The 27,215-nt window shown below is 59.4% G+C and overlaps 1 protein-coding gene across 5 annotated transcripts in view; it reads left to right on the forward strand.

Annotated features, from left to right (window-relative positions):
• The window catches only part of SHANK2 (SH3 and multiple ankyrin repeat domains 2), a 473,760-nt gene extending 447,683 nt beyond the window's left edge, over window positions 1–26,077 (forward strand). For 3 of the 5 annotated variants that reach the window (XM_057553698.1, XM_057553700.1, XM_057553699.1), the window contains 5 exons: window positions 6,998–7,128; window positions 8,530–8,641; window positions 9,458–9,478; window positions 10,908–13,314; window positions 21,964–26,077. In XM_057553698.1, the coding sequence (XP_057409681.1) occupies window positions 6,998–7,128; window positions 8,530–8,641; window positions 9,458–9,478; window positions 10,908–13,314; window positions 21,964–22,534 (3,242 nt within the window). In that variant the 3' untranslated portion in view covers window positions 22,535–26,077. Of the gene's footprint in view, window positions 1–1,176; window positions 1,198–6,997; window positions 7,129–8,529; window positions 8,642–9,457; window positions 9,479–10,907; window positions 13,315–21,963 lie in introns of all 5 variants that reach the window. The other 2 variants (XM_057553701.1, XM_057553702.1) reach the window with 1 other exon arrangement.
• Window positions 26,078–27,215: the final 1,138 nt, after the last annotated feature.

Genomic DNA, 27,215 nt, shown 5'->3' on the forward strand with positions numbered 1-27,215 from the left:
GAGGGAGGTCCTGGAGCCTTCTCCAAAGGACTGCAAAGGACAGAGGGCTGTGGCCATTGGACCCCACCACATGGCCTGGGGAAGGATGTGCAGAGCAACGTGAGCCCTGGGTGTAGCGGCCATGTGGCTGATGAAGAGGGATGACTCCGGGCGCTGGTTAAACGTCACACCGGGGTGTCACCACGGCGCCCAGGGACACCTCCAGGAGGAGGTCGCTCTGACCACACGGGAGCGGACGAGTGGACTGACGGCTTCCTCCGCTGAGAGCTCGGTGGGCAGGGAGGGGAAGCATCTGTGAGCTCTGCCCAGGGCAGGTTACGAGGGCACAAAACAGATCGTCAGGCCCAGCTGGTCCAGGGGCTGGGAGTCCCAGCATCCTCACTGGTCTGCCACCTGCTGTCGCTGCCACCTGGTCCCAGCCTTCAGGGGGAGACCCTTTCCTTTGGCCCTTCCCTCCAAAAAAGTACAGAGCGGCCCCTTCTCCCTTGCAGCTCCTTTGGGAGGGTCCTCCACACTCTGTCCTCCCCAGGCTGTCTCCCAGCGAGGGCCCCCTCGCCTGTCACCGTGTCCTGGGTCTAGAATCTGCGGCTCAGCTGGAGGCCTAGGTCTTCTAGAAAAGGGCAGCACTGCTGTGGGGCTGCCCACCTCCACCCAGAGCCACGAGTTCGCCCAGAGCCCCTTTCCTCCGGCCCCTCCTTGCCCACACCTTGTCTGTCCAAACAAGACCCTCCAGGAAACGCCCCCTGAACCCCAGGCCTGGCCCAGCCCCCGACAGGGATGACAGTGTGAATTATCACCCGTGCTTCTCTAAGGCCAGGCAGCATGTGCCACACGGGCTCCCCCCAAGAGGACCCGCAGGCAGGTCACCTTTAAGGGGGCGCAGCTGTGAGGGTCCCTCCTAAGAGCAGTCTCGGCTCACGCCATCCAGTTCGGCGGGGTGCCAGGAAGGGGCGGGTGCTGCGCGAGAGGAAAGCCCCTTGTCCCCGCAGGAAGGTTTGCTGGAGGGCAAATCAGAGAAGGCAGGCCACCTGCCGGCAGGTCCCAGGAGAGCGTAGACAGGGCACCCCTGCCCACCCACGTGTGCCCCAGAGCCAGGGGTGTGCACGGTGGGGCGGTTGGCCCCCAGCGAGGCAGCACCGCCGCCACGGGACTCACGCTCCCCTTTCTGTTTGCAAGCCTCCGTCCGGAAGAAGAAGGGTAAGGGGCGACCCGGTGTCTTGTCTCACCCCCTGCCCGCACGCCTGTGGCCCTCAGCCTCAAGTCTAGAACGTGCCGTGACCTTGTACTGTGTCCTCCCTGCTCGGGGTCCTGTAGGGGGGCCCAGACCCAGGACGCGTCCTGTTTCAGTCTGTCACACCTGCCCCGCCCCTCCTGTCTGTGGTGCCCCAGCGTGTTCTGCCTCTCCCCAAGTCGTGTCCACGTCATCGTGACTGTGGGGACCCCGCGCCCTGTCACAGCCGGGCCTGCCCGGGTCGGGGGTCAGGCAGCCTCCGTGGCTGCTGGTCAGGGTGCAGGCCAGCAGGGCCCCCGGCAAATGGACCCCTAAGCGCTCTCTGCCGTGGGTGGCGGCTGCCGCCTCCCTTCAGCTCCAGAAAACCCCCCGCTCTCCAGGAGGCCTGCTCTACACGTGCAGGAAGACTGCCCTTGAGCTGGGGGCAGCTGCAAGGCCATGCCGCTCCCTGCCCCTGCCCCCGCCCCTGCCCCAGGCCGGCGTGGAGACGGAGGACCCAGCCTCTGTGCCGTGAGCAGCTAAGACACCAGCGCCACATGCCCAGCAGCCGGGCCCCGATCGGCCCCTCCCGCAGCAGTGCCCACATCTGGGGGGGGTTTCTCACCTAGTAGCTGGAGACGACTCCCCCAGCGACTAAAAGCAGCACTGTCCGTTCAGGGGCAGGTGGTGACCCTCCCACAGGCCGCAGGCGCTACCGCTGAGACACAGCACGGTACCCAAAACGCTGAGATGGCGAGGCGGGCCTCGGAACCCAGCAGGGCGGTATCTGGGGGCAGGGTCGCGGGTCCTGGGCACCGGGAAGCGCCTCCTCTCTCACCCACCGTCTCCCCAGAGGCAGGCTAACCCTCGCAGCCTCCTCTGGAGCAGTCCTGGGCCTCCCCCACACCCCCAGGGGCTGCCCGGGAAATTCCCAGTGGGCTTTCTAGGATGGGTCACTGTGTCAACCACGTGGTGGACGCCCAGGGCACAGGAAGTTTCCTGGGATTACCTTCCCCTCGGAACCCCCCTTCGATCCAAGGCCAACGCCAGCTGGCAGGAACCCTCCATCCACCATAACTTCCAGAAGACGCACCACACCAGGGGCTGCAGGAGCCCCATGGCCACAACAGGGTTAGCCGTGAAAGTCTGTTGTCAGGGGGAGCAGCTCAGACTCGGAGCCGGCCCAGCCTTGGGGGCGCATGTGGCCTGCCCCCACCCGCCCCCAGGGGCCCCAGCAGCCAAACACCCCGGGCTGTGACAAAAGGACAGAAGTCGTGTTCCGCACGGCCAGCCTGGGCCAGGGCAGAGGCACCCAGAGGACAGGCCAGAGTCCTGGAGAGGGGGACCCACCTTCCTTCGGAGAGCGGAGAAAACTGGATGCGAGTTTGAGCTCAGACGCCTCGAGTATTTCCTGAGGACCTACTCTAGTCCCCGGACACCATGCTCACGGGCACCAGGGGGCGCAGGACCACCACGAGGGCCACGCTGGCCCAGGGCGGCTCCAGGCCAGAGCTGGTGGGACCGGCTTCACCACGGCTTCCAGGCCCCGTGGGCACCTCCGGCTGCTCCCGCGGGCCCGTCCCTTGGAAGGCGTGTGACTGGTCAGGGCCCGCAGGCCGGGGCCAGTCGGCTGGGGTCAGAGCACCCGCCCCCATTCCCGCACGGCCTCCTGGGACGATCAAGCACGAGACAGGCCGTTGGCAACAGCTGCTGCTTTGGCACGAGCGCTCATCATCTATGATGTCGGTGCCGTCAGCGCTTGGCTTTCCTCTTGGAAGCTGTGTCGTGGAGGAAATCCTGTGCCGTGCCCTCTCACCCCGAGACGGGGCAAGGCTGGCCCTGCCCCCCAGAGAGCCCGGCAAAACAAGCTATTCAAGGTCACGAGGAGGGACAGGCTTCCTGGACGCCTCCGGGATTAGGACGCATTCCATGAAGCTGACTGCCCGAAAAGCGTTAAGGGGCCAAGAATCCCAATCCCGGCCTTGCTGGACATTTCTGGAGCACCTGGGATGCTCTCCTGACGGTTCTGAGGAGCAGGGGTGCCGGAACCGGCCCGGCACGTGGCCACAAGCAGATGGGGGTCACAGAGTCTCCGCGGTGGGCGCCCCACTGCCCCCCCGGGGAGCAGTGCGGCGGGAAACACGGCCACAGGCTCCTCTGGCAGCCAGGTGTGCCGCGTCAGCCCGGGGGGCCTCAGCTTCCCCAGCTCGCCCCGATTTCGGGGGTTGTTTCACTCCACGATTTGATGCCTCCCTCCTGCAAAGCCGGCAACGTCTGCTGGACGAGCTGGGATCTCTCCTGCGGGAGGGCTCGGGCACACGAGTGACCCTGCCTGTGGTCAGGGGAGGGCCCCGGGTGGGGACTCCGGTGACAGGCAGGAGTCCCCACCTGTGCTCTGGTTCCCAAGAGACACGTGGCTGCACGCGACCCACCCATGCTTGACATCCACCGCCTGCCCTCCCCACCCAGGAAGCGTGCAGCCTGTGGACGGTGGGCACCCGACTGTACGTCTGCTTAGAAAGTTAAAATACAGGGGTCACTTCCAGAGTGTTCCATCAGCTCCCTACTAGATTGTTTCTGAAGAGCTGACAGCTTTGCAGTCGGCCTGCAGGACTGCTTTCAGCCTCAGAGGGCTTCATTTTAAGACTGCAGGGCGCTGCACTCACTAATCCTCTTCATCTGGAATCCTTGAATAGAGACACAACGCCAGGCTTTTACAAACCGTGCATAATAATCCCTATGAGCCCAGAAAGACAAGCAGGAACCCAGTCTCACAGCTTTTCTTAAAAGCCTTCACGTGCAGGCAAACAAACCCTCCAACACAGGGGCTGAGCAGAGTCTCGAGTCAGGCCACCAGCCTCCCTTTGAGACGAGGGCCAGGAGGGGACCCGGGCCCCCAGGAGGGAAGTGACGCAGGGTGGCCTTCTGTATATGAACTGCACAAAACCACACTAACTAGCTGTCACTGAGGACAGAACAACAGCCCCTGACACAACCCCACAGACCAAGATGCTCTCATGTATTCTGGTTCAAAAGAAATGCTTAGGTGGCATGGAGACCAGAGGGCAATGGCTTAAACAAAGACCAGGACGTCCACCTCAAGGTCGCCATGCCTCCAGCGGATACACCTTCAATTACACCCCAGACCCGATGTGGACGTGGCATGACTGTGCGGGCACAGCGCCCTGACTTTTCAGTCAGCTGGACCAGGCAGACCATTCCGACAGCAACCCATCGGATGGCCGCTGTCGGCCAAGGCTCGGCACCCTGGCCCAGGGGTAGACACGGGGGCCAGGTGACCCCGACTGGAGCCCAAGCTCCCACCTGCTCCCAGAGTTCGACCTGCATGAATGACCTCAGGCATCCCAGATCCCCAGTTGTTCTCTCTGCAGAACGGGAATAACCCCTCCCCTATGGCCAGGTTCCTGTTAGAATGAGGAATGGGAAGAAGATGCCGAGAATTTCCACGGGGTTGGGCACTGCTGTCATTAACGATGGCGCCTTTGCCTCACCTGTGCACACCCACCATCGAGGTGTGTTTTGGGGGTGCCTGCCACATGCCTGGGGCCCCAGGCGTGCTGGGGGTGTGGGGGGACCAGACGTGGACTCGCAGGGCCCAGCTGGAGACAGGAGCCTCTGGACGGTCCAGCTGGTGTAACTGTCCACCCCAGGAGAGCCGTCCGGCCCCGGAGCCCCTCGGCTTTGGCCCTGTGCTGTGCCCGGACGTGGCCAGCTGCACGGCGGCCAAGCTCCCCGCCTGCAGTGCCCCCCACGGGAGAGCCGTCCTTTCCCTAACTCAGTGGCATCCCCTCCGGGGCCACGTTCCTGGAGGCCCCAGGGAAGGGGGGCAGCCTAGCGGAGCTGCACAGGCTGAAGCTAAGGCTGGGCCTGAGAAGACGGCTGAACCCGCGGACGAAGGTCCCAACGCGGGAGACGGACCTGACTCCCCGCCGCCGTTGGAGAAAGAGCTGCACCTCGGCCGAAGCAAAGCCGACAGCCACCGGGAGGTGCCCGGCTTCCAGGAGCGGGCCAAGGGGACCTGCAGGTCACCATGGGCTCACTGGGGACGTCAACCAAGGACCCTGAGTCCTCTAGCCAAGGGGGCGGGGGGGTGGGGGAGACGAGCACAGGAACAAGTTAAACCCCAGCCTGAAGAGAATCTTGGCCCAGACCCGAGGAGAAGGCTTCCTGAAGGAGGCACGTCGCTGGGACTGGGGGTGTGGGGCAGGGGATCCGGCAAAGGGAGGAGGGTCAGAGGAGAGGCTGGGCCACGAGGGTGGGCGCTGAGCGGCCCCGCAACCGTAGCTGGGCTGCCCAGAGACGTGGGTGTTTCCAACCCACTCCCTAAGGGGGCGGGCGCTTACCAGTGTCCCCCAAGGAGGCCAGGAGCCGGGAGAGCCGGGGTCCCAGAAGCAGGGAGGATGCCGGGGGGGGGGGGTGGCTGGGGGACCTGAGCGTCCCCGTGCCAGCTGGCGGGTCGGGAAGGGCCTCCCACGAGCTGCCGTGCCTGAGCTCCTCGGCCTTCCCCGAGCGGGCGACCTGGGACTGTGGGACCCTCACCTGGTCCAGGATGTGGCTGGGCATCGACCAGGAAGGGGCCCCGAGAAGCCGGAGACCTGCCTGTTGGGGTCTGTGGGGACCTCTCCAGGGGCTGTGCTCTTCCTGGGGGCCGCGGGCCTTAAACCCAAGTGCCCGGAGCTCCCACCCGGACTCTCACGCTGGCCTCGCAGCTTGGGGCTGCCGAGACCCCAGAGGCCTGGGCCTTTCTGACAGCACGAGCTCCGTGGGGCGTCACAAGACCCCAGAAGGGTGTGGGGTGAGCTAGGAGGAGACCTCGAGCTGTGGACAGAATGTTCTTGGGCGGGGGGGGGGGGGGGGGGGGGTGGCTGGGAGAGTGCAGTGCCTCACAGGGTCCAAAGTGGGAGATTCCCACCAGGCCTGCCTCACGCTGGCTTCTGCTCCCCCGGGCGCCCCTGGTGTCAGCAAACCAGGGTCCTGCGCTTTCACAGCCCTGATCAGACGCCAGTGCCTGAGCTCAGGCGGCCTGCAGGCGGAGGCTAGGGTGTCGGGCAGGTCCAGGATGTGCTCCAGTTTTTGGGTTTTCCCCCAAGTTTAACGTTTTAAATTTAAATCTTTAAATCATTTCTTAATCTGTAAGCATCCCTGATAACTAACCCTTAGCTTTCTTTTTCACAAGGAACTGAGAACGTTCAGCTCTTGGGGGAGGGGGGACTCCCCCGCACAGCAAGGCACAAACCTCGACTGGCTCCTGAGCGGGGCGCTGCCTCCCCTCCCCACCCCTGCCCCTGCCTACACCCACGCTGCCCAGCCGCCTCCAGCCCTGGGTGCTGGGTCCTTAGACCCTGGCAACTGCGCTTAGTTTCAAAGGAGCCACACCTCTGAGCTCTTAAAAAAGTTCAAAATATTAACTTGGCTCCCACCAGCAAGAATGAACCGCGCTAGTATGAACAAAGCGACGCCCTCTGAGTGCCAGGGCCTCCGGGGCTGAGGCTGCGTTGCCTCCGCGAGGGTCTCCTTCCCCTCCTGTCCACGTGCACCCGGCGGGGGGTGGGGGGGTACGGCTTGGGGAACAGGTCCTGTCAGTGTCAACGCCTGTGGCCGAGAGGCATGCGTGCTCCACACCACAGCGACAAACCACTTGAACCATAAAAGCTTTGTGAAAAGGCACAAGGCACTTGGGCATTTTTCTAACTCAGCCCCTTGCCCGATTGTGTTTTGCGGCTTTGGTCACTGACACCCGTCCTGATGGTCACGTTCACATTGCAGATAAACCTGATGAGATAGTCCCAGCCTCCAAGCCATCCCGAACTGCTGAGACCGTGGCAGTGGAGTCCAGGGTGGCCACCATCAAGCAGCGGCCCACCAGCCGGTGCTTCCCCTCCGTCTCGGACGTGAACGTGAGTGGCCGGGCCGGGGGAGCGGGCGGCCGGCTGGCGTGGGCAGACCTCGCGGTTGCCGTTCACCCTCCCCAGCGTCCAGACCCGGAGCCCCAACCCGCGTGCGCGCGGCAGGCACCCCAGTCCAGTGCAGACCCGCAGTGGGGGACAGACCACCGCGGGACCGGCTCAGTAACTCGCCCCGGGGGCCTTCCCGTAGGCCACCTGGAGCGAAGCAGCCTTCTGGGGCGGACGAGGCCCGACCCCACCGCCCCAGGGAGCAGGGCCTCTGCGTACGCCTGGGACCCCGCCCCTCCAAGGTCTCAGGCCACCGTTATTCCCAGGGGCTGTGACCTCCCTGGATGGTCAGCAGAGACCACGGGCCACGACGGGCTGGCAGAGCCGCCCGTCCTCCGGGCAGGCTGCTCCTCTCAGGTTCCAGACGTGGCCCTCTCCACCCCAGCTTCGTGCTTGCTGCCAGTCTGAGCATCACCTGTCACGATTACTTACTGACTTTGTATCTTCTCTGAATCCACTTCAGATTGACTGTTTAACCGCGCCTCTTCCTAATAATGCCCAGAAATATCATGAGTTCGATGCGACGCTTTTGCGTAGTACACGATACAGGATGCCCCTTGCCTCCCCTCATCTCCAGAAGGCCCGGGCAGCTCCTCCAGGGCCCTGCGTCCCGACCCCCCACCCCCTGCGGCACCCCGTACCCAGCTCGTTCCAGACACCCTCCAAGCCCCGGGCCGGGCAGACGCCCAGAGCCCGGCGAGACTGGGTCTCGCGGGAACAGCCTGGGCGCGCGCACACGTGTTTCCTTTGGGCTCCGCAGCCGGCTGTTCCAAGTGGCCCTCCGACGCCGCGAGGTGAGGCCGGCCAGCAAACTGTCTTCCAGTCAAGGAAGCAGTGGCCTGGGCAGGGGCCGCACAGGGAAGCTGTTTACAAAACGAAGGAGGGACGCGCAAGGCTCCTCCCGGACCAGGCGGAGGAGGAAGGACGGGCAGCCCGCCTGCCGCGGGGCCCACGTGCCCCAGGGCACCGCGCTCGGCTTGTCCCCCGCTCTGGGCCACTGTGGTCAGCCCACTGTGCGGAGGCGGACGTGGCCAAGGTCGGACCCCACTGCCCACCGCCAGGTGCTCTTTCCTACAGGACATGCGTCCTGGCCATTCTCAGTCCATGTCAGGCAGACCACAGCTCCGCTGAGCAGGGCTCATCGCCCTTTGAGGGCAGACAGGGCCCCGTCTGGGTCCTGGACGCTGGTGGGGCCCGTCGTCAGCCTCAGCTGGACACCAAGGTGCTCCCAGAAGCAGCTGGGGGAAGCCCCATGACAGGTGTCCACTGCCCAGGGCGTCCGTGTCCGGTTGCCGTGAGTGGCGCTGGTCTGACACGGCTCACCCCGGGCTCTCTGGTTTGCAGTCCGTGTACGAACGCCAGGGGATCGCCGTGATGACGCCCACCGTTCCTGGGAGCCCGAAAGGCCCATTTCTGGGCCTCCCTCGAGGTACGATGCGAAGGCAAAAATCAATAGGTAAGCAGCGTGGCCACACCCGCAAAGGTGCCCCTTGGCTCTCAGCACCCTCGGCAGTGCCCCTCAGCGGCCCCAGGCCCGCCCACCAGAGGGCAGGCACCCGGCCTCACCCCCAGGGAGGCCTTGACCATCTGAGCCGTCTGAAACTCTCCTACCCTCTGGGTACCAAATCCAGGGTGGCTTCCCAGCCTCACCAGCCAAGTATCCGTGATAATACCAGCAGGGTGAGGGGCTGCAGTCAGGAGGGAGGTGGAGGTGGGCAGGTGACGTCCAGGAAGCCCCTCGCCCCCGCCCTGCGTGTTTAGAGTGGGCCGGCGGGGTGGGCCCAGGTCCCCTGCGAACGGCCACTGCCACGCTTTGTGGATGAGCTCGATGGACACACTTCTAAGGGTGGCTGGGCCAGGTTCTCGCGCTCTGCGAGTACAACGTACTGTGCGCTGCGGGAAACTGCTACCTTCTTTCCTGCTGATTCTGTTCCAGGCAAGGTAAACGTGACCCCTTCAGACAGCCCCTTTGTGAGATAATCCAGCACTGTCTTTACCGTGTAAATTCTCAGAGAAGCTAAAGCCACTGCCGGACACTGGGGGACGCGGCGCCGCTCTGTGTCCAGCACTGCGGTCTCAGGCCTGGCGCCTCTGTCGGTAGTTTGGGGGGGGTGGCAGCTGGCAGGAACTAAACGATAAGGGATGGCGGAGGTGGCGTCTGCCAGTCCCCAAAGTGCCCCCAGGAGCTCGGGGCCACCGCAGAGTAGCGCACACGCCATCTCCTGCCCCTGGCTCTCTAACTGCTTAATAACAGTCGATTTCCTCCCGTCAGACAGCAGAATCTTTCTATCAGGTTAGTGAACCTTACAGTTCGGCATCTGTAATGTGAATGTGACAGTTTACTCCATAAGGCGTATTCTTAAATTATTGCTCCTTGAGAACGTAACTGTCAGGCAGCCAGCACGCATGCACTCTCAGCGAGAAGGCCTCTGAGCAACCATCCTGGCGCTGCCAAAACGCCCTCCCACAAGGAGCATGTGAAATTTGGAATACCCTTATCGAATGGCAGTTTTCACTGGAATAAATTACTGTAGTTTGTCCTAGGAGCTTTTTTGATTTGAAGTAATTTGTTTTGTTACCTCTTTGAAAAACCTGCACACCCCCCACGCGAGACCCTCGTACTTGACGTCTGTCAGCATCCGTGTCTGTGTGCCGCTTCCCGTGTCCGGAGTGCGTTCTGTTGATGTTTTTATATCTTGAACTGTCGGAAAGAATCTGAAAGTCCACCCAGTGGACACACCAGAGCTCTGGGGCCCGACACGGCCGGATGCGGCCATCGCCCCTGCGGGCCCTCAGCACCCTCCCTCACCCAACACCCACGGGCTCCATAGGTCCAGTCCTCCAACTCGGACTGTGGTTAGTGGGGACCATGGTAAACCACCGGGCCTCTCAGCCCAGCCCAGAGGGTCTTAGGACCCAGAGAGGTTCGCTGGGGCAGGCAGCCGAGTGTTTGGTCAGGATCCTGCTCCCGGCTTGGGTTGGGGTCTTGGGTTAGAGGGTCTGGGCGTGTTGCAGCACCTTCTCCTGCCAGGGCCGCTCAGCCATCCTCCTGAGGACCTGGGGAGCTCCAGTACCCTTAGGGGGCCCAGAGAAGTCAGGCAACAAAACGGGTTCCTGTCGCGCGGGCGAGGCCACCCCACGGTCCCCATACGCACAGGGCTCTGCTCGAGGGCGCCAGGCCTCCCCGCATACCTGCAGCACCTGCAGGACGTCGGTGCTCCGATGCCCCCGGGACAGCAGCACCATCCGCGTCCCATCAGCCAGTGCAGCCACTTGTGTTCCCTGTGCCCTCATTTCCGACATGCAGCTCGATAGCCTCAGTCCCAAACCCAAAAACACCCGCCGGGGGCCCTGGCCAAGCCTGAAGGGATGGATGCCCCTGATGCAGGCCACCCCTGCCCCCGACACACGCTCACACGTGCGCACACGAACCCCGGGGAGTCACGCGCTCGCACCCGTCGCCCTGGGCACCATCTCAACAGCACGCACTCCGTGCCTTCTGGGGCCTTTCCCTTTTCCTTTTTTCTTTTTCTTTTTTTTTTTGGGCTCGGAATGGGCCACGTGACCTCTTGGCATCGTGGCTTGTGCTGCATTCTGTGAACAAGTGTGCATCGTGATTCTTTGTGAGTCTGCAGAGACACAGCGTGTCGCACCATCCTAGGAGTTTAGTGTGGTGTTTGTTATTGCCGTGATTTATATCTAAACCTGCCTTCTACTTGTAGGAATAACGGGGGAAGAGCGGCAATTTCTGGCCCCTCCGATGCTCAAGTTCACCAGAAGCCTGTCCATGCCGGACACCTCCGAGGACATCCCTCCCCCGCCACAGTCGGTGCCCCCCTCTCCTCCACCACCCTCCCCCACCGCCTACAACTGCCCCAAGTCCCCAACTCCCAGAGTCTACGGGACAATCAAGCCCGCGTTCAATCAGAACTCCGCCACCAAGGTGTCCCCAGCGGCTCGCTCCGACACCGTGGCCGCCATGATGAGGGAGAAGGGGCTGTACCTCCGGGGGGAGCTGGACCGCTACTCCCTGGACTCCGGGGACCTCTACGGCCGCCACGCCGCCGCCCAGGCCAACTTCCGCGGCAAGAGGGGCCAGATGCCCGAAAACCCGTACTCCGAGGTCGGGAAGATCGCCAGCAAAGCCGTCTACGTCCCCGCCAAGCCCGCCAGGCGGAAGGGCATGCTGGTGAAGCAGTCCAACGTGGAGGACAGCCCCGAGAAGACGTGCTCCATCCCCATCCCGACCATCATCGTCAAGGAGCCCTCCACCAGCAGCAGCGGGAAGAGCAGCCAGGGCAGCAGCGTGGAGATCGAGCCCCAGGCCTCCGAGCAGCCGGGCCAGCTGCGGCCCGACGACAGCCTGACCGTCAGCAGCCCCTTCGCCGCCGCCATCGCCGGGGCCGTCCGCGACCGCGAGAAGCGGCTGGAGGCCAGGAGGAACTCGCCGGCCTTCCTGTCCACCGACCTGGGGGACGAGGACGTGGGCCTGGGGCCGCCCGCCCCCCAGGCACGGCCCTCCACATTCCCCGAGGAGGGCGGGTTCGGCGAGGAGGACGGCACCGAGCAGCTGTCGTCACCCACGCCAGGGGCAGCGACCAGGGAGCCCGAGAACCACTTCGTGGGTGGTGGCGAGGCCGGAGCTCAGGGTGAGGCCGGCAGGCCACTGAATTCCACGTCCAAAGCCAAGGGGCCTGAGGGCAGCCCTGCAGCTCCCCTCAAGGGCAGCAATGCGGCCGGCCCCGAGAATTACGTCCACCCGCTCACAGGGAGGCTGCTGGACCCGAGCTCCCCGCTGGCCCTGGCGCTCTCTGCGAGGGACCGAGCCTTGAAGGAATCCCAGCAGGGCCCCAAGGGGGAGGCCCCCAAGGCCGACCTCAACAAACCTCTCTACATCGACACCAAAATGCGGCCCAGCGGGGAAGCGGGCTTCCCTCCGGTCACCAGGCAGAACACGCGGGGGCCCCTGAGGCGGCAGGAGACGGAAAACAAGTACGAGACGGACCTGGGCAAGGAGCGGAGGGACGACAAGAAGGCCATGCTCGTCAGCATCGCAGACGCGTCCCAGCAGAAGTCGGCCGGGCTGCTGATGGTCCACACCGCGGACGCGGCCCGCTCGGACGACTTCCTGCAGGAGGAGGATGAGGATGCCGACGCAGACACGCAGCCGGACCGCCCGCCGTCCGAGGTGCCAGAAGGTGTTCCCGAAACTGAAGGTGCTCTACCGATCCCCGCTGGCCCCGAGCCCGCGGCCGCCGCGCCCGGCAGGACCGTCGTGGCGGCGGGCTCCGTGGAGGAGGCGGTGATCTTGCCGTTCCGCATCCCTCCCCCACCTCTGGCATCTGTGGATCTGGATGAGGATTTTATTTTTACAGAGCCATTGCCTCCCCCACTGGAATTTGCGAACAGTTTTGATATCCCCGATGACCGCGTTGCTTCTGTCCCCGCACTCTCAGACCTGGTCAAGCAGAAGAAAAACGACGCCCCCCAGTCCCCTTCGCTGAACTCCAGCCAGCCCACCAACTCTGCGGACAGTAAGAAGCCAGCTGGCCTTTCGAACTGTCTGCCCGCCTCATTCCTGCCGCCCCCCGAAAGCTTGGACGCCGTCACGGACTCCGGCATCGAGGAGGCGGACAGCCGGAGCAGCAGTGACCACCACCTCGAGACGACCAGCACCATCTCCACGGTGTCCAGCATCTCTACCCTGTCCTCCGAGGGCGGGGAGAACGTGGACACCTGCACGGTCTACGCAGACGGGCAAGCGTTTACGGTTGACAAACCCCCAGTACCTCCTAAGCCAAAAATGAAGCCCATAATTCACAAAGGCAACGCCCTTTACCACGACGCGCTGCTCGAGGAGGACGTGGACAGCTTTGTGATCCCCCCGCCGGCACGCCCACCGCCCCCCGGTGGGGCCCAGCCCGGGACCACGAAGGTTATCCAGCCGAGGACCTCCAGGCTGTGGGGTGACATCTCGGAGGTCAAAAGCCCGATTCTCTCCGGCCCAAAGGCGAACGTGATTAGTGAGTTGAACTCAATCCTGCAGCAAATGAACCGAGAGAAATCGGCAAAGCCGGGGGAAGGACTGGACTCGCCAACGGGAACCAAGCCTGCCAGCCTCGCTCCAAGGTAAGTGCAGCGGCCGGCGTGGGCGCAGACCATCCCGAGCCGGGCTTTCCCGTCCCGGCCAGTGCTGACCAGGAAATGCCCTTGGGAGCGACGGAAGCGGACACGGAGAGGGAAATTCCTAGAGCCTTCTGTGTCGGCCGCCTCTGTCGTACACTCACGTGCTCCTTTCTCGTCCCCTGGACGCCGGTGCAGCAGAGCTGAGCACATCTGGCCCGGCAGGACGTGGCCCCCGCGTAGAGACACGTGACGAGACACAGCCACACAGGCCATCCCCACCTTGGCTTCCAAGGAGGAGCCCTGCTCTCTCCTCCCACGTCCTCCAGATCTTGGCCAGGACCCCTCAAAGGCCATTCTGGAGCCTCACCCAGGGGTTGCAGGGGAGGGGTGCACCGGCCGGGGGTCGAGTGAGCAGCGTGTGTGTGGTCACATGTGCGTAAGGGGCTCTTTTGCCCTCCTCCCACCACTAACTGGTCTGAGGCCGGGGAGGGGCCGGGTTGCGGATCCACTATCAGAGTGAAATGCAACCCCGGAGCCCATCCTGACCCAGGGCAGACATCGTGGAAGAAAAGCATCCGGTCCTCCCCGCGTGGGTGCTCACAACATCAGGCAGAGCGTAAGGCACTGCCTAGGAACCGGGGGTCGCACATGGGGGGGCCAGTCCTAAACCCAACCCCAGGGCTCTGTCAAGGCACACCCACGCTGTAACAGGCCCCCGACCCCCTGCCTGTAGCTGGTGGATGATCCCCACCAGAGCCCAGTGCCTCTGGCCGTCACTCACGGTTCTCGGTTTCCTTCACCCAAGACACACACCACTTCTCGGGTCCCCAGGCAGCAGGGTTCTTCACGTTCCCCCACTGATGTTTACTCTCAGGTTTCATCATCTCAACTAACGAAGTCGTTCTTCATACTCCTGCTGGGCAGGCGTTTGATTCAAACATCTACGTCCATTAATAGCAATATCACACTACGGCTGGGTCCTGAGAGCAGGCTGAGAGCCACAATTTTCCCAGTTATCGTTCGGTGTGGGTGTAAGTAAGTTACGAGGACAGCTCCCACGACTCCTCAGAGGAATGTCGATGGGCCAGTCTCGGTAGAGAGGAGCACGCCGACACCACCGTCCTTTAAGGGGCACCCATCATGAGCGGCGTTCAAAGAGCACCCCAGCTGAACAGAGATTCCTTACAAGTTCCCCGTTTCCGGTGGACGTACGTACACACATACCTGCAAGTATTACGTGCTTGAAAGTCTCAAGGAAATGTTTAAAACTGGCTCCGCCATGTAATAGTACCGGTCTTCAGCTGCTAGGTTATGTGGAAGTACAACAATGAAGATGCTTTATCGCTGTGTTTCATATTTTACAAAACACTTGGACGTGGGTGAGTAATCTTTCTAACAGCTGCTGGAGAGCATGTATAATTATACCCATTTTTCAGAAGGGGAAATGGAGACTCAGAGAGCCCAAGCGGCTTGTCCATGTGCACAGCCAGCAGAAGACAGAGCCAGGACCAGGCCAAGGTCTTCTGACTGGCACTTCCCACCGCTAGCGATGTCTGAAGTATGGAAGATGCAGAAGGGCACCAACTCCAGGGCTGCTCTGGCCAGTGGGGCAGCCTGCACAGCACCGTGCTCCCGGAGCACTCCCACCCAGGAGACCAGGGGCCTCTCTGAACGGCATTCAGATCGTAGGCCTCCCCAGCTCCTCTCCTGGCTGGGTGAGCTCCTTGGGGCTCACAGGAGAGGGGGTCTCCGAGTTGCAGGGGTCTCTAGGGTTTCCCTGGGTGGGAGGGGCCTCAGAGCAGGGGTCAGCAGGCAGAATCCTATCGGACTTCTTGAGCGCAGCTGCAAGACTGATTCTGTCCGACCCAAGCTCAGCTGCCAGGAACAGCCACCTCCAGTCTCTTCTGTTATTCATACCCCAGTCCATCACGGTACAAGCATTAGCTGACATCTATTATGCACTCACCAAATGCCGGGCATCATGTGGCACAGGCACCAGAGGCAGGGCCTGAACCTGCTCCCACAGTGCAGATGAGCGAACTGGGGGTCAGAGAGGTGAAGCCCTTGGCCACAGGCACTCGGCTGGAAGGCAGAGAAGCACTCCGACCTACGGAGCTGCCTCAGGGTTCGACTCCTCCCCTCTCGCTGGAGCCAGGGATTAGCCTGGAAGAAAGGCGCCGCTACCTAAACGAACAGCCGCAGGGCCGAGCTCACCGGGGCAGGGCTATTCTCCGGCCTTCGGAACCCCCCTTGAGTCCAGCTGAGTACCCAGAAATCTTCTCTGCTTACCTGGTGACTGATAATGCAAGGGTGCAAGGGTGGTCACCAGGCGGCCTCCAGCACTGGTGACCTCCCCGAGGCGGTGTCCCCTCCCCTTCCCTACTCACTGCTACACTGAGTTGGACCAGGAACAGGTCGGCCTGAGGCCCAAGGACAAGGAGAAAGGTCAGTCACTGACTGCGGGCACTAAGCTGGACACTCGCCTGCCTACTCTGGCTTTTCCGATCTCACGGCCTCATCAGGCAAAGCCCAGTGGACGTGAGCTGCAGCCACAGGTGGACTGACCAGGGTAAGCAGGGGGCAGCTGCTCGGCAGAGCCACCGGGCACCAGGTCCTTCTCATGAGCAGGCAGCACTCAACTACATTCTCCTTCTCTCACACACACTCACTCCCTGGGACAGGCCTCCGCTTCGCTGAGTCGTGCCTTCATTGAGAGGCCTGGGATTCAGCCATTCAGGCATCAGACAGAGCCCAGGACACTCCCAGCCAAGGCTCACCTGCTTGGGTGTCTCATCGCTACTTTTAAACGCATCTACAAATTACGAGCTGTGAATGGCCCTGGGCAAAATGAGGCACGAAACTGGATGAAGAAGATTCCTAGTGAGGGAAAAGAAATGAGTTTTTTTAGGGAAAACTGAAAACCGACCATGCTCGTTGAAACGACAGACAAGCAGCAGTGCAAACACCCCATTTCCACAGAAAGAAGTTCGATCGCCCAAGAAAGGGACAGTTTTTTGAGCTGCTCCACAATTGTTTGTCCGCTAAGAGGGCAGAAACCTCAGGTGACCCTGCCCCTTCTGTAAGTTACTTTTGCCCTCGGGTTCTTTCTTAACTCTGAGGTGCAGTGACCCCGGGCAGGGTCGGGAAGAAGAGGACATTGAGCGACTAGGCCCTTGCTTACTGGGGTACATCTGACTTAACCTGAGCCGTGCGTGGGTTTCTGCTATCACGTGTCCCCCGAAATCAGGGACGACACGGGCTCTGCCGACATCCTGACTACAGACGTGTTGGCGAAAAGAAGACGATCACGTCATTTTCTTTACTACCTAGCGTTCGCGGCGTCCCCCCAGGCCCGATCCGGAAACACCTCCTAAGAACGAGGCCTCTGGGGTGATCGGCTGCTTCTCCTACTCAGCACCGCCCCAAGCTGCCCCACGGGCTGGAGGCCCGGGACAGGCTCCTGACGCGCTGCAGGCCCGGACCTTCCCTGCAAAGCTCAGAGCGCGAGAGGATGACCGCGAGCGGCCGGAGAGGCGCAAGAGCGCTGCCGACACCCGCGAGCACGGCCTTCCCCTGCAGCGGGCGGCCCGCCGGGCGGAGCCCTTTGGAACTCTAGACACACGAGCAGCGCTCCCCTCGTTTCAGGGCACCTGGTGTTTTCCATAAAGTCACAGAGTCGGGTGAGGTTCCCCAGGTACAGAGCTGGGAAGCCAAATGAGCCAGAGCCCAGCCCCGTGGCCTCCTGAGGGCTTCTTTGTAGGAGCCCAGGGTCAGGCCTGAGGGGGAACAGTAACAAAAGGGGTGCACAGTCAAGGAGGCCTGGGCCCCGGGAAGCTGGGCGCAGATTTAGTCATGGATTGTTCACTGGACCAGGGGTTACTGACTACCTCAGTGTGCCAGGCACCGGGCTGGGCCCCAGGATTCCTCACTGAACAAGAAAACATTCAAGGTCTCTCCTCCTCCGAAGGGCTACATTCGCAAGGAGGAATGGATAAGAAATAATAAACAAGACGAACCCAAAGTGCGCAGGCACTGCAAAGGGATGAAGATGTCCCAACGGGTCAGCGACCATGGGCAGGACGGAGGTGACCCTCCTTAAGGAAGTGGCATTTGAACCACCTGAAGTACTCAACGGAGCCAGCTGGGCAGAAATGCAGGAGCAGAGCATCCCGGGCACCAGGACCAGCAAACACGAAGCCCAGGCACTGGAAAGTGCTCTCCACGCCGAAGAAACTGGCCAGACCAGAAGGAGGGCTGGCGGGGGAAGGGTCCCCGAGGGGTCCCGCGTGCCGACGGGAAGGGCTGGGTTGCGTCTGAGTGGTGGCAGCCATCGAGGGCTTGAGCAAAGGCTCGGCCTGAACTGACTTTCGTTTCATGAAGGTGACCCAGCAGCTATGCAGTCAGGTGGGTCACAGTGACACATGGAAGCTCATGAGCAGGCCCATGTGGGGTCCTGGGGCCTCTGCTCCGGAGACAGCGGGTAGATGATGGAGTCTGACACGTGCACTTTGACCTAAAACAAAGGGGCTTGACCTAGGAAACCCCGGCATCGTTTTTGAAGCAAGATAAATCTGTTCTTTGTCAGCACGGCAGGGGAGGGGAAGGTCAGTGTGGGTTTGGCTTTCATTCTCTGGCTGTTGGGAGGAGGGTCAGAGCAGTGAGCGGATGCCTGCGGGGGACCCACTGGCTTCCGTCCAGGGCGCCGGCAGCGGCTCAACCCCCCGGGAGCCCCTCTGGTTCACCCAGACTGGCCTTCGCTTCCGGGAGGCAACCGCGGCGCTCCAGGTCCCCCAGGGGGTCCGGGCCGCTTGCAGGGGAGCGCCGGCCGGTTCTCAGGCGATGCCCCCCGGCTTCCGGCTGCCCCGGCCTGGCCAGTGGCACCAGCTCCGCGCTGGCTCTCCGCAATATTATCCTGAGAGCCTCTTGGTTTTAAAATAAATCTGTCTGGGTTGTTAAAAAATGACCTCTGCCCAGCCGGCCCCAGAGCACAGACTTCAAAGCTGAGTCGGTAACAGAAGCTGCTCAATGGCACTTTCATCACCTCAGCGCCGTCACGGAGGCTTTACCATTTCACGGCAGCAACTGAAACGTTCAGGCAGTGTCAGGGACTGGAATCATGGATAAGGCGGTGGACAGTAGGGAGGGTGGTCGTGAAGCTCGCTGTCGCCTGCTTCTTCGTACACGGGTTCGTGAAGGGGCTCTTCTGGTCCGGCTGCAGCATTTTATCCTTCAAGTCTGATTCTCACGCTCTCAGTTCCCAGTCTGGACGCCAGGACCAGTCAGCCAAAGTGTATCAGGGGATGGGTACCTCCCGCTGGAAACTGGGTGCCTTCCCACCTGCTCAGATGTGTCGAGAGGGCTGCTGAAGCCGAGGCAGCCCCCTGCCCCCGCCCAGTTCCAACCCCGTCTGCTTGGCCGAGTCACGTCACTTCCTGATCTGGGAAACCAGCTTCCCACATCCAGCCGCCGTTCTGCGGGCCAGGCCCGGGACTGCAGACACACAGGGCCTCGCGGTGCTCAGAGCCGGGAGCCAGGGCCAGGCTCAGGCCTTGTGCAGGTCTGTTAACACCTCGGGCCACTTTCCCTGTCTTTTGAACGACCGACCTTTGGAGGTGCTATAAAGATAGAAACTAAGAAGAGAGCAGTTTGGAAACAAGTGCCATTTTACACACAAGACAGGGGTTCCTCACGAAAACCCTACAGTCACTAGAAGGCAGAGGTCCGGCGGGCGTGCTGGAGAGAGGCTTGTGCGGGACGGGTCCGGAACCCCAGCGCCGGCTCGCTGAGCGGCCTCTGGCCCACAGCCCGTCACTGCTCGACAGCCGAACTGCATTTGTGAACACCATGGGAAGGCCGCTTGAGTCCTCACTTCCCCGACCCCACTGAACTCAGCTGACCGATAAACTAACGGCGCCTCTCGGGGTGTCAGTTAACCCTCCATTTCTGTTTTAATCCTCACATTCCCATAGGGATTTTATTTAAGAGGCAGGATAGAGAGTAACAGCCCAAGAGAGGGCGTGTGTGTGCGAGTGTGTATGTGTCTGTGTTCTAAATCGGGGCAACAGTTTCTTGTGTGTTCCACCCGGGAACCCAGTGGTTGCTTAGCAACATAATGATCTCTGCAACCAGGAGATCCAGTGAATGATATCCGCCTGATTAACTGAGAGTCAATCAAGCCGCTGAGAAGGAGGGCAGGGTGGACCGGCCCCGGGCAGGCCTCCGCTCGGCTCCTCAAACACGCTGGTTCTTTTCCACGGCGACAGTCCGCAGGGCCGTGGGTGGCCCCAAGCATGGGGCCAGATCTGACAACCCCCTTTATTAGCTGCCGGGCTCTCCTCTCTTGGTGTAGACTTGACGCAAAGCACGGCCTCCCCCAACCAGGAACGCTGATCTGTCCTTCCTAAGCTGCAGGAGACAAAGGCAGCCCGGGAACCCAAGTCTGGCTATCAGCACTGAGCTGGCTCTCAGGGGACTTCAAGCAGAGGCTGACGTCATCTTCCTTCTTAACATTTTCCTGGATGCTTCTCTTTATATTCACATCATCCCCAGCCAAGGAAGGCACAGTTGTGAGCTTCCCATGCTAAACACGAAAGCGATGCCCCCTGACGTTCTCTTCCGGGCAGCTCTGTGCACTGCCCGCTCCCCTCGGTGGCTGGAAGAGGAGCACCACGGGTAGACTCTCGGCCAGCATCTGTGCTGTCACTTTAATTTCATCCATCGAAAAAAAATTTTTTTTTAACTGTAATTAATTTTGCAGTGTTGTCTCAATCCATTCCATTTTGTCATTTCCATTTGCTCCCATGATGGGTGGTAACAGAAGAGGGTCGTGCTGAACAGAAGTAAGTGCCGTGTGCAGAAAGCTCTTCTCTCTGGTGTGTTCTCCTGTCCCTCGTTCTCACTGCCCACCCATCTGTTTGCTTCTGACGACACACACAGCTGCCTGCAGAGCCTTCCTTTTAAAAAACATCCCAACTACCTGGGAATCGCTGGGGTGTTCCCACAGGAGGGTGGTGCTGACACCCACCTCTGGCTCAGAGAGGCCCACTGTTACAGGCTGCTGGGTTTAAAGCAGTTGCTGTCACTTCGGGGGATTAACTTGCCTCTGCTTCACAAAGCCCGACGAACAAGGTCACTTCCCAACTGTACTGCCCCAGTCGACCCAGTCAGGGTCACAGGCCCGGCGCCACGCAAAGTCGCCTTAGAGGAAGTGCCACGTGCTCCTGTGAGATACTGACCCGCTTCACAAAAACCCCTCTCCCGCCTGAAGGTCCAATTAACAACTCAAACCCCCTCTGGGTGGAGCTGCTTTGCCACCTCAGCTTAGCTGTTGTCTCAAAGTGGTTCAAATGAGCCTTCCCCAGACAGGTGTGCCCACAGGCGTGGGGCAGGCACGGAGGGGAGACGGGCCCTCCGGAGTGGGAACTGGGGAGCAGCTTTCAGTCCTACTTGAGCACCAGAATTTCCAGGTTAAATCCTAAATCCCCGCTGTACGCACGGCCCACCTCTCTCTCTCCAGGACCGAGGTCTGGGGGCCGGAGGGGTGGCTCCCGCTCCCTGCGGGTGACGCCCTGGACCAGGACGGCTCCTGTTTCTTGATTCTGAGTAACCAGCCTGGCAGTAGCGGGGGGGTCATCCTCAGAGTCTCGCCTGGGGCTGCCTTTACCTGCTGGTGCCCAGTACACCAGTACAACCAGTAACCAAGGCCCCTGGAAGTTCTCAACAGGGGTCTCCTCTGTGTAACAGATCCGGCCCTGGAGCCCCTGGCCCTCCAGGAAACCGTATCTGAACGCCCGGTGGGGGATGCGGGCCCCAGCCGCGTGCACCCCCCGCCCCTGGAAATGCTCCTCCTCAGGACAGGATCGAAGCCTGAGTCGGCACAGGTCCCCCCTCAGACCTGCTGCTGCTTCCTCACGCGGAGATGCCATACTCGACGTAGCATCGAGTGGGGAAGTGTCACCAGGCTGAGAGGCACCTCGGTAACCAACTGGTAGTTTCACCCAAATGTATATCCGTGGCAGAGAAAACAGACAGACAGCAGCAAAAGGACAGTCCAGAGCGCAGACAGACTGGGCCCCGGCTCCGGCTCACTCCCGCCCGTGAATAAAGCTCCTCGTCCTGACCCTGACCCTGACCCTTTCACGCTGGCGCGGCGGCGGCGGCCGTGAGCGCCCCCAGGGAGCCGCGGGGCTTCCCACGCACTGAAACAGGGCCAGCCCGCGCGGTGCCCTTCCCTGCGCTTGTCCTTTAAGCCAGAAAGCCTCAGCTCTGGCAGGCGGTTAAGAGGGAGGGTCTCTCCTCAAGGGTGCCCCTCCCTCTGCTTGCTGAAATGGAGGCAAAAGATGCCACTTCCTCAGGCGGTACTGGTGTGGCACAGACACGCCCCGGCCAGGGAGCAGGACTTGGTTCGGGCCGTCTCCAGGTCTCCTGGCCCCCCAACCTGCCAGGCTCCGGTGAGTGGCCGCCCCGTGTGCTCTGGTGCCTCCCGCTCGTGTCCCCCCCCCCCCCCCCCCCCGCCCCCGGCCTGGCAAAGCGTTTGCTCACTGCCGGCGCACCTGCCGTCAGATGCTCTGGTGTGGTTTGGGTGTCTCCCGCCCCCTCCTCGGGACGTGGTGAGCGGACTTGTGATGGTTTTCTCTGTTGCTGCCGTTTCAGAGGCCCGGAGGTCATGAGCACCGTCTCAGGTACACGGAGCACGACGGTCACCTTCACGGTTCGCCCTGGGACCTCCCAGCCCATCACCCTGCAGAGCCGGCCCCCAGACTATGAGAGCAGGACCTCAGGACCAAGACGTGCCCCCAGCCCCGTGGTCTCGCCCACAGAGCTGAACAAAGAGATCCTGCCTGCGCCCCCGTCCGCTGCCGCCGCGGTTCCCTCTCCCACCCTCTCGGATGTCTTCGGCCTCCCAAGCCAGCCCCCTCCCGGGGACCTGTTTGGCTTGAACCCAGCGGGACGCAGCAGGTCGCCATCCCCCTCCATACTGCAACAGCCAATCTCCAATAAGCCTTTTACAACTAAACCTGTCCACCTGTGGACCAAACCAGACGTGGCGGACTGGCTGGAAAGCCTCAACTTGGGCGAGCATAAAGAGGCCTTCATGGACAACGAGATCGACGGCAGCCACCTCCCGAACCTCCAGAAAGACGACCTCATAGACCTGGGCGTGACTCGGGTCGGGCACAGGATGAACATAGAAAGGGCTCTGAAACAGCTGCTGGACAGATAAGGGTGGCTGCGCTTTTCCTTTACAGACTCCTTGTTATAAATAGAGATGGGCTTGCACTGAAGTGTCTGGATGGCGAGCGCCAACCCCGTTCCGCGGGCTGGTCTCCTGCTACCCAGAGAAATGCCGTGTGTCCCTGGTGTGGCTGAGCAGGGGCCTTCAACCCCCCGGCTCTCTGTGTGGGCTCCTTGGGCTGTTTCTGTCAAAGAGGGGACCAGGGGAGGGAGAGCTTCTAAGGTGGAAAGGTGCGCAGCTTGCCTCCTGCACGCAGGCGACCTGACCTCACGAGGCCCAGAAGATGCCCACCGCCGCGCGGGCCCCTTGCTCCTGCAGGCAGACCCCACTGCACTCTAGACACATACCTCCCGCGGCCTCCTCTGCCGTCCGGCAGCTCCGCCCGGGCCCGGGCGCAAGGCCTTCCTCAGCCTGCGGCCCCCTAGAGGGCACTCACGCCCACGTGCTCCTTTCCTTCCTGGACTTGGCTCGCAGCGAGACGCCCGCGGATGTGTGTAGCCGGTGCCCCTTTGGAAGGTAGAGAAACTTTCCTCCCGTGGATCCTTTACCCCGTCTCCTCCGACGTGCACCCGTGGTTCTCTGGCCATGAGGTTCTTGGCAGTGGTGGGTTGTCCGAATGGGATCGTGCCCAGCTTTGCTTAGCTTTCTTTCTTTCTTTCTGCAAATCTGTTAGCATAATTCCAAAGTGGCCAAACAGATGTCACATGGAGTTAGTCAAAGCACAAAGTCACGATTCCGAGGAGGAGGGAGACCTGGCCGTGGGAAGCAGCCGGCGTGCAGCTGCTGGGCCCAGAGTGTCCGCAGGAGGGGAGCAGCTGTCTGCCAGGAGCAGCTCCCCAGGAGCGTGGGAAGGGGCTTCTCTGCCTTTCGGCCTTTTTTAAAATCGAAAGCGTGTTGAATTCTGCAAAGATCAGAGCAGGCAAGCAACCACTTTGACATGCAGGATGACACAGGGCTCGCGGTGGGCGTGTGCCGCGGCCACCCCCAGTTCTGAGCCCGGCCAAGGGGAAGCATCACAGCTGAGACAGCCCCTTTGTCCCCCCCGAGGCCAAGGAAGACGGGACTTAAGAGCTTCTCCCCTTTTCCTCTGAGCGTCCAGGAATCCCACCAGCTTGTCTTAATAGTACAGCAGGTTTTTTTGAAAACCCAGCGGGTGTGGCGCAGAGACAGAACCCAGGATGAGGGTGCAATGCAGATGAAGGAAGGAAGGGCAGAGCAGAGAGGTCTCGTGGGCCGCCAGTCTGGCCTCCGGCAAGGCTTTCTTGGGCCCCGCCGCATTCTTTCCCCTGGAGCCCCTCCCCTGTAACAGTACCTCTGATGTCCAAGAGAGGTCGCCACGGGCACACGAGCCACAGGACACTCAGTCAGGGGTCAGCATGCTCTCCCACATATGGAAGAAACTCGAATATCAGGTTTTTGGCTTTTATTATGATTTCAGAACTAGCCTAGCCCATCTCTAATTATAAAAACATGGTTTGTTTTTTTTCCTTTTTTTCTTTATGCTCACAATCAAGTGTCTGATTAGGTCTGGAACAGCTCTAGAATGAATACGTAAAATTTAGCGATTTAAAATCATCTCTTTCTTTACTGCAAGTTTAAATAGTTGTACAGATAGTTTATAAGCACAATATTTTAAGAAAAAAAAGTGGCTGGTCTACTAGGCAGCCTTTGTGCCACTTCAGTGCTAGAAAGTTAAAGAAAAAAAAAACTTTTGTGATTTAATAATACTATTTCTGTGGAATAATTATAAAAGTATGACCTTTTTAAATCAACCTTATTTGGATGCATCTGAACCAGCAGAGCTGTGTTATATTTTCTATCTTTGCTAGAACTTCGTCATCGAAGGACAATTATTTCTGCAAAAGTGGTTGTAATTCACAATGCAGCAGTTTCTCCCAAAACACACACACTCACCACACACCCCGTCTTTCCAGCCACATGCCCCTGAATTGGAAACTGAGTTTTGGACCTCCTTTTCCAAAACCTTCTGCAGGTCCATCTTTGTATCTGAAAGATCCATTCCAACTTGAAATCAATTGAATATTAAGGCGCTTCACTTCCGTGTACTTTCAATTTTTCCATCATGAGATGAACAAATGTTACCCTAGAGAAATTTCAAGCCAAGATACTACAGGTGGCCTGCTGAGGCTGCCCGGTAGTTCAGAAAATGTAAAACGCTGGTTTGGCCATTGTCTGTCTTCCATCTGGTGATACGGCAAAATCCAGTAAGTACACCACCTCACCGTGGCTCTTTTCTCCTTTGCCGACTGTTGGTATTACCTCTCTGCTCGGTGCCAGGCAAAATGCTAGACAGGACGAGAGTAAAGGAGGCCGCGGGTAGACGGTAACCAACGGCAACTTGGGGGCGCTGGGGTTACTGAACTTTGGTAACCAGAAGGTGAGAGCTGGCTGCTACTCCCTTTCTTAGAGAGACTTCAAGTCACGTGCAACTGACCGGAAGCAAGCAGACTGAGAGACAAAAGAGCTGGTGACATCGGTTGTTTCACACTGTCTCACTGTAGAAAAGTAACAGGACCCATCAGAACCTGCCCTGACCGACAAAATAAACACATTGCCAAGACGAATCAGTCTCTAGCTCTATTCGCCAGGTTTGCTACAGAAAGCAATAGTTCCTCATTTAAACCACCGCCCACTGTTCTCCCCCTTGGGACATGTCAGGACCAGGCCCTACCCTATGCCCCCCTTTAATGGTGAAACAGATGTTAAACTGCTCATATAAAGATCATGTTAATACTATTCCAGGTTTTAAAAAGATCCACTTTTGTTATATACTGTAATTTAAATAAATTGCATTTACATGCCTAGTTTCTGTAATATTGTGTACACAAAACCAAAATTGCTCAAAATGTAAATTATGTATACCTGCCAAGATACCTTCTCCAGGGTGTCTGTGCACATTTTAAGTAAATCCATATAATATAAAAATGACTCAATGTGACTGTTGATTTGCTGAACTTTACATATCACAAAGTGAATTATTTGTGGTACTTTAGTTAATAAAACAGTGATTTTTTTTTTTTTCTGAGTTACTGAACAAGCAAGCATTACCTAGGGTGATCTGGCAATGACTTTTTGCGTGTGGGCCACAAATATTGATTTTTTCCCATTAACAAACTTTTTTGTTTTTTTTTTTAGAAACATACTTTTCACACTATAGTTTGTGTAACGTGTTCGCATTATCTGTTTCTGTTACTTTTGTGCTTTTATTCTTTTTAGACCTTATTAAAAACAAAAAGAAAAAACAAGCTCCTGTAATTTGCACTTTCTCCCAATCCTTAAATCTCTTGTATGGCAACCAAAATTACTGTAAAACAAAAAATAATAAATATACTATTGCACTAAGGTTGTGGTTCTGATTGCAAACAGTGAAAACTTCCTGAATCAAACAACAAGTGGCCAAGCTTACATTCCAGCCACTTGACCTCTGTGAAGCTGACCAGACGGTAGCTTTCCTCAAAGAGTGAAGATTCTCCTTTCGGTGAGCTAATCTGCCTTGGCTCCGCTTCCTTAAAGTCTTCTCAGTGTCTGGGTGGAAACGAGTATCCTTTCAGAACTGGGAAAGCGTCACGGCGGGCGGACGTCTGCGAACACTGGCGCTCCTGTTTGTTTGGGACAGAAGCAGAGGGGCCTGGAGGGCGAGCCGGATGCAAGCCTTCCCCCCAAGGGCACAGGCTTCCGCGCACCCGTGGTCTTCTTGCCGTGGGGTCTGCAGAACCAGCCAGGCAGCCCCGCCGGCTGACACAGAGCCACAACGTTTCGGTGAACGAGGCAAGAGAACGCATCTTCTGGCCAAGAACTGAGCCCGGAAGACACGGGCTTATCCCTTCTGCTGGAGGGAAGCATATTTTCAACTTCAATACTGAACCTTCTCTTCCGCCTCACAGCAAGCAGTGAAAAGTCACTGTCTTTAGTTCCTGAACAGTTCCTTCTGTTCTGGCACATTCTCCTCTTGAACGGCAGCCACTCTGTTTCTATGTTCCTGAAAACTTCTCGGCCTCGTACCTTTTGTAGTTTACCCGCCCTGAACCCCCCCTGCTCCACCATCCAATGGTTCTTCCCAGACCCTAGCCACCACCCCCATCTTCACTGTCCAGTGGTTTCTTCCAGACCACTTCTTCCTGATGAATGTATCTGTTTGTCTTGTTAAGAAAAAAATAGACACTGGAAGACTTTTTCTTTTATCTGTACTTTATGTGATGCATTTTAATAACCAGTGAACTGGAATGTCTTCTGTATTTGTAGCTATCCACGTACACACGCAAGTAGGTGACAATTCCACAGTGGCTCGGTGACCACAGCGGCTGCATGCATACGGGCCTGCCCGTGCTTTGTGGGGAAGTGGGTAGTTTCCAGGCTTGTTTCTCAGACTTCAGCAGACCTGATCCCTTCGATTTATGATCCACACCGTATCAGTGGTTTCGTTTCTTTATTGTTCCTGTAACCTGTTTCTACGTTTCACAGTCTTTACCGAGTTATGTTTAAAATTACAACATTCACCGTCCATTGCTTCTACTCTGGAACTCTTTGTTTATAGCAATTCTGAAACTTTAATATGAGCCTTCAAATAAATACAGAAACAAAAAAAAAAAAAAAGGAAAAAAAAGCAAAGTGTGTGCCTTGGGTGTTTTGAACCTGATCTGCATAAAAC

Source organism: Balaenoptera acutorostrata, chromosome 9, assembly GCF_949987535.1.
Source record: "Balaenoptera acutorostrata chromosome 9, mBalAcu1.1, whole genome shotgun sequence".
Taxonomy (NCBI): domain Eukaryota; kingdom Metazoa; phylum Chordata; class Mammalia; order Artiodactyla; family Balaenopteridae; genus Balaenoptera; species Balaenoptera acutorostrata.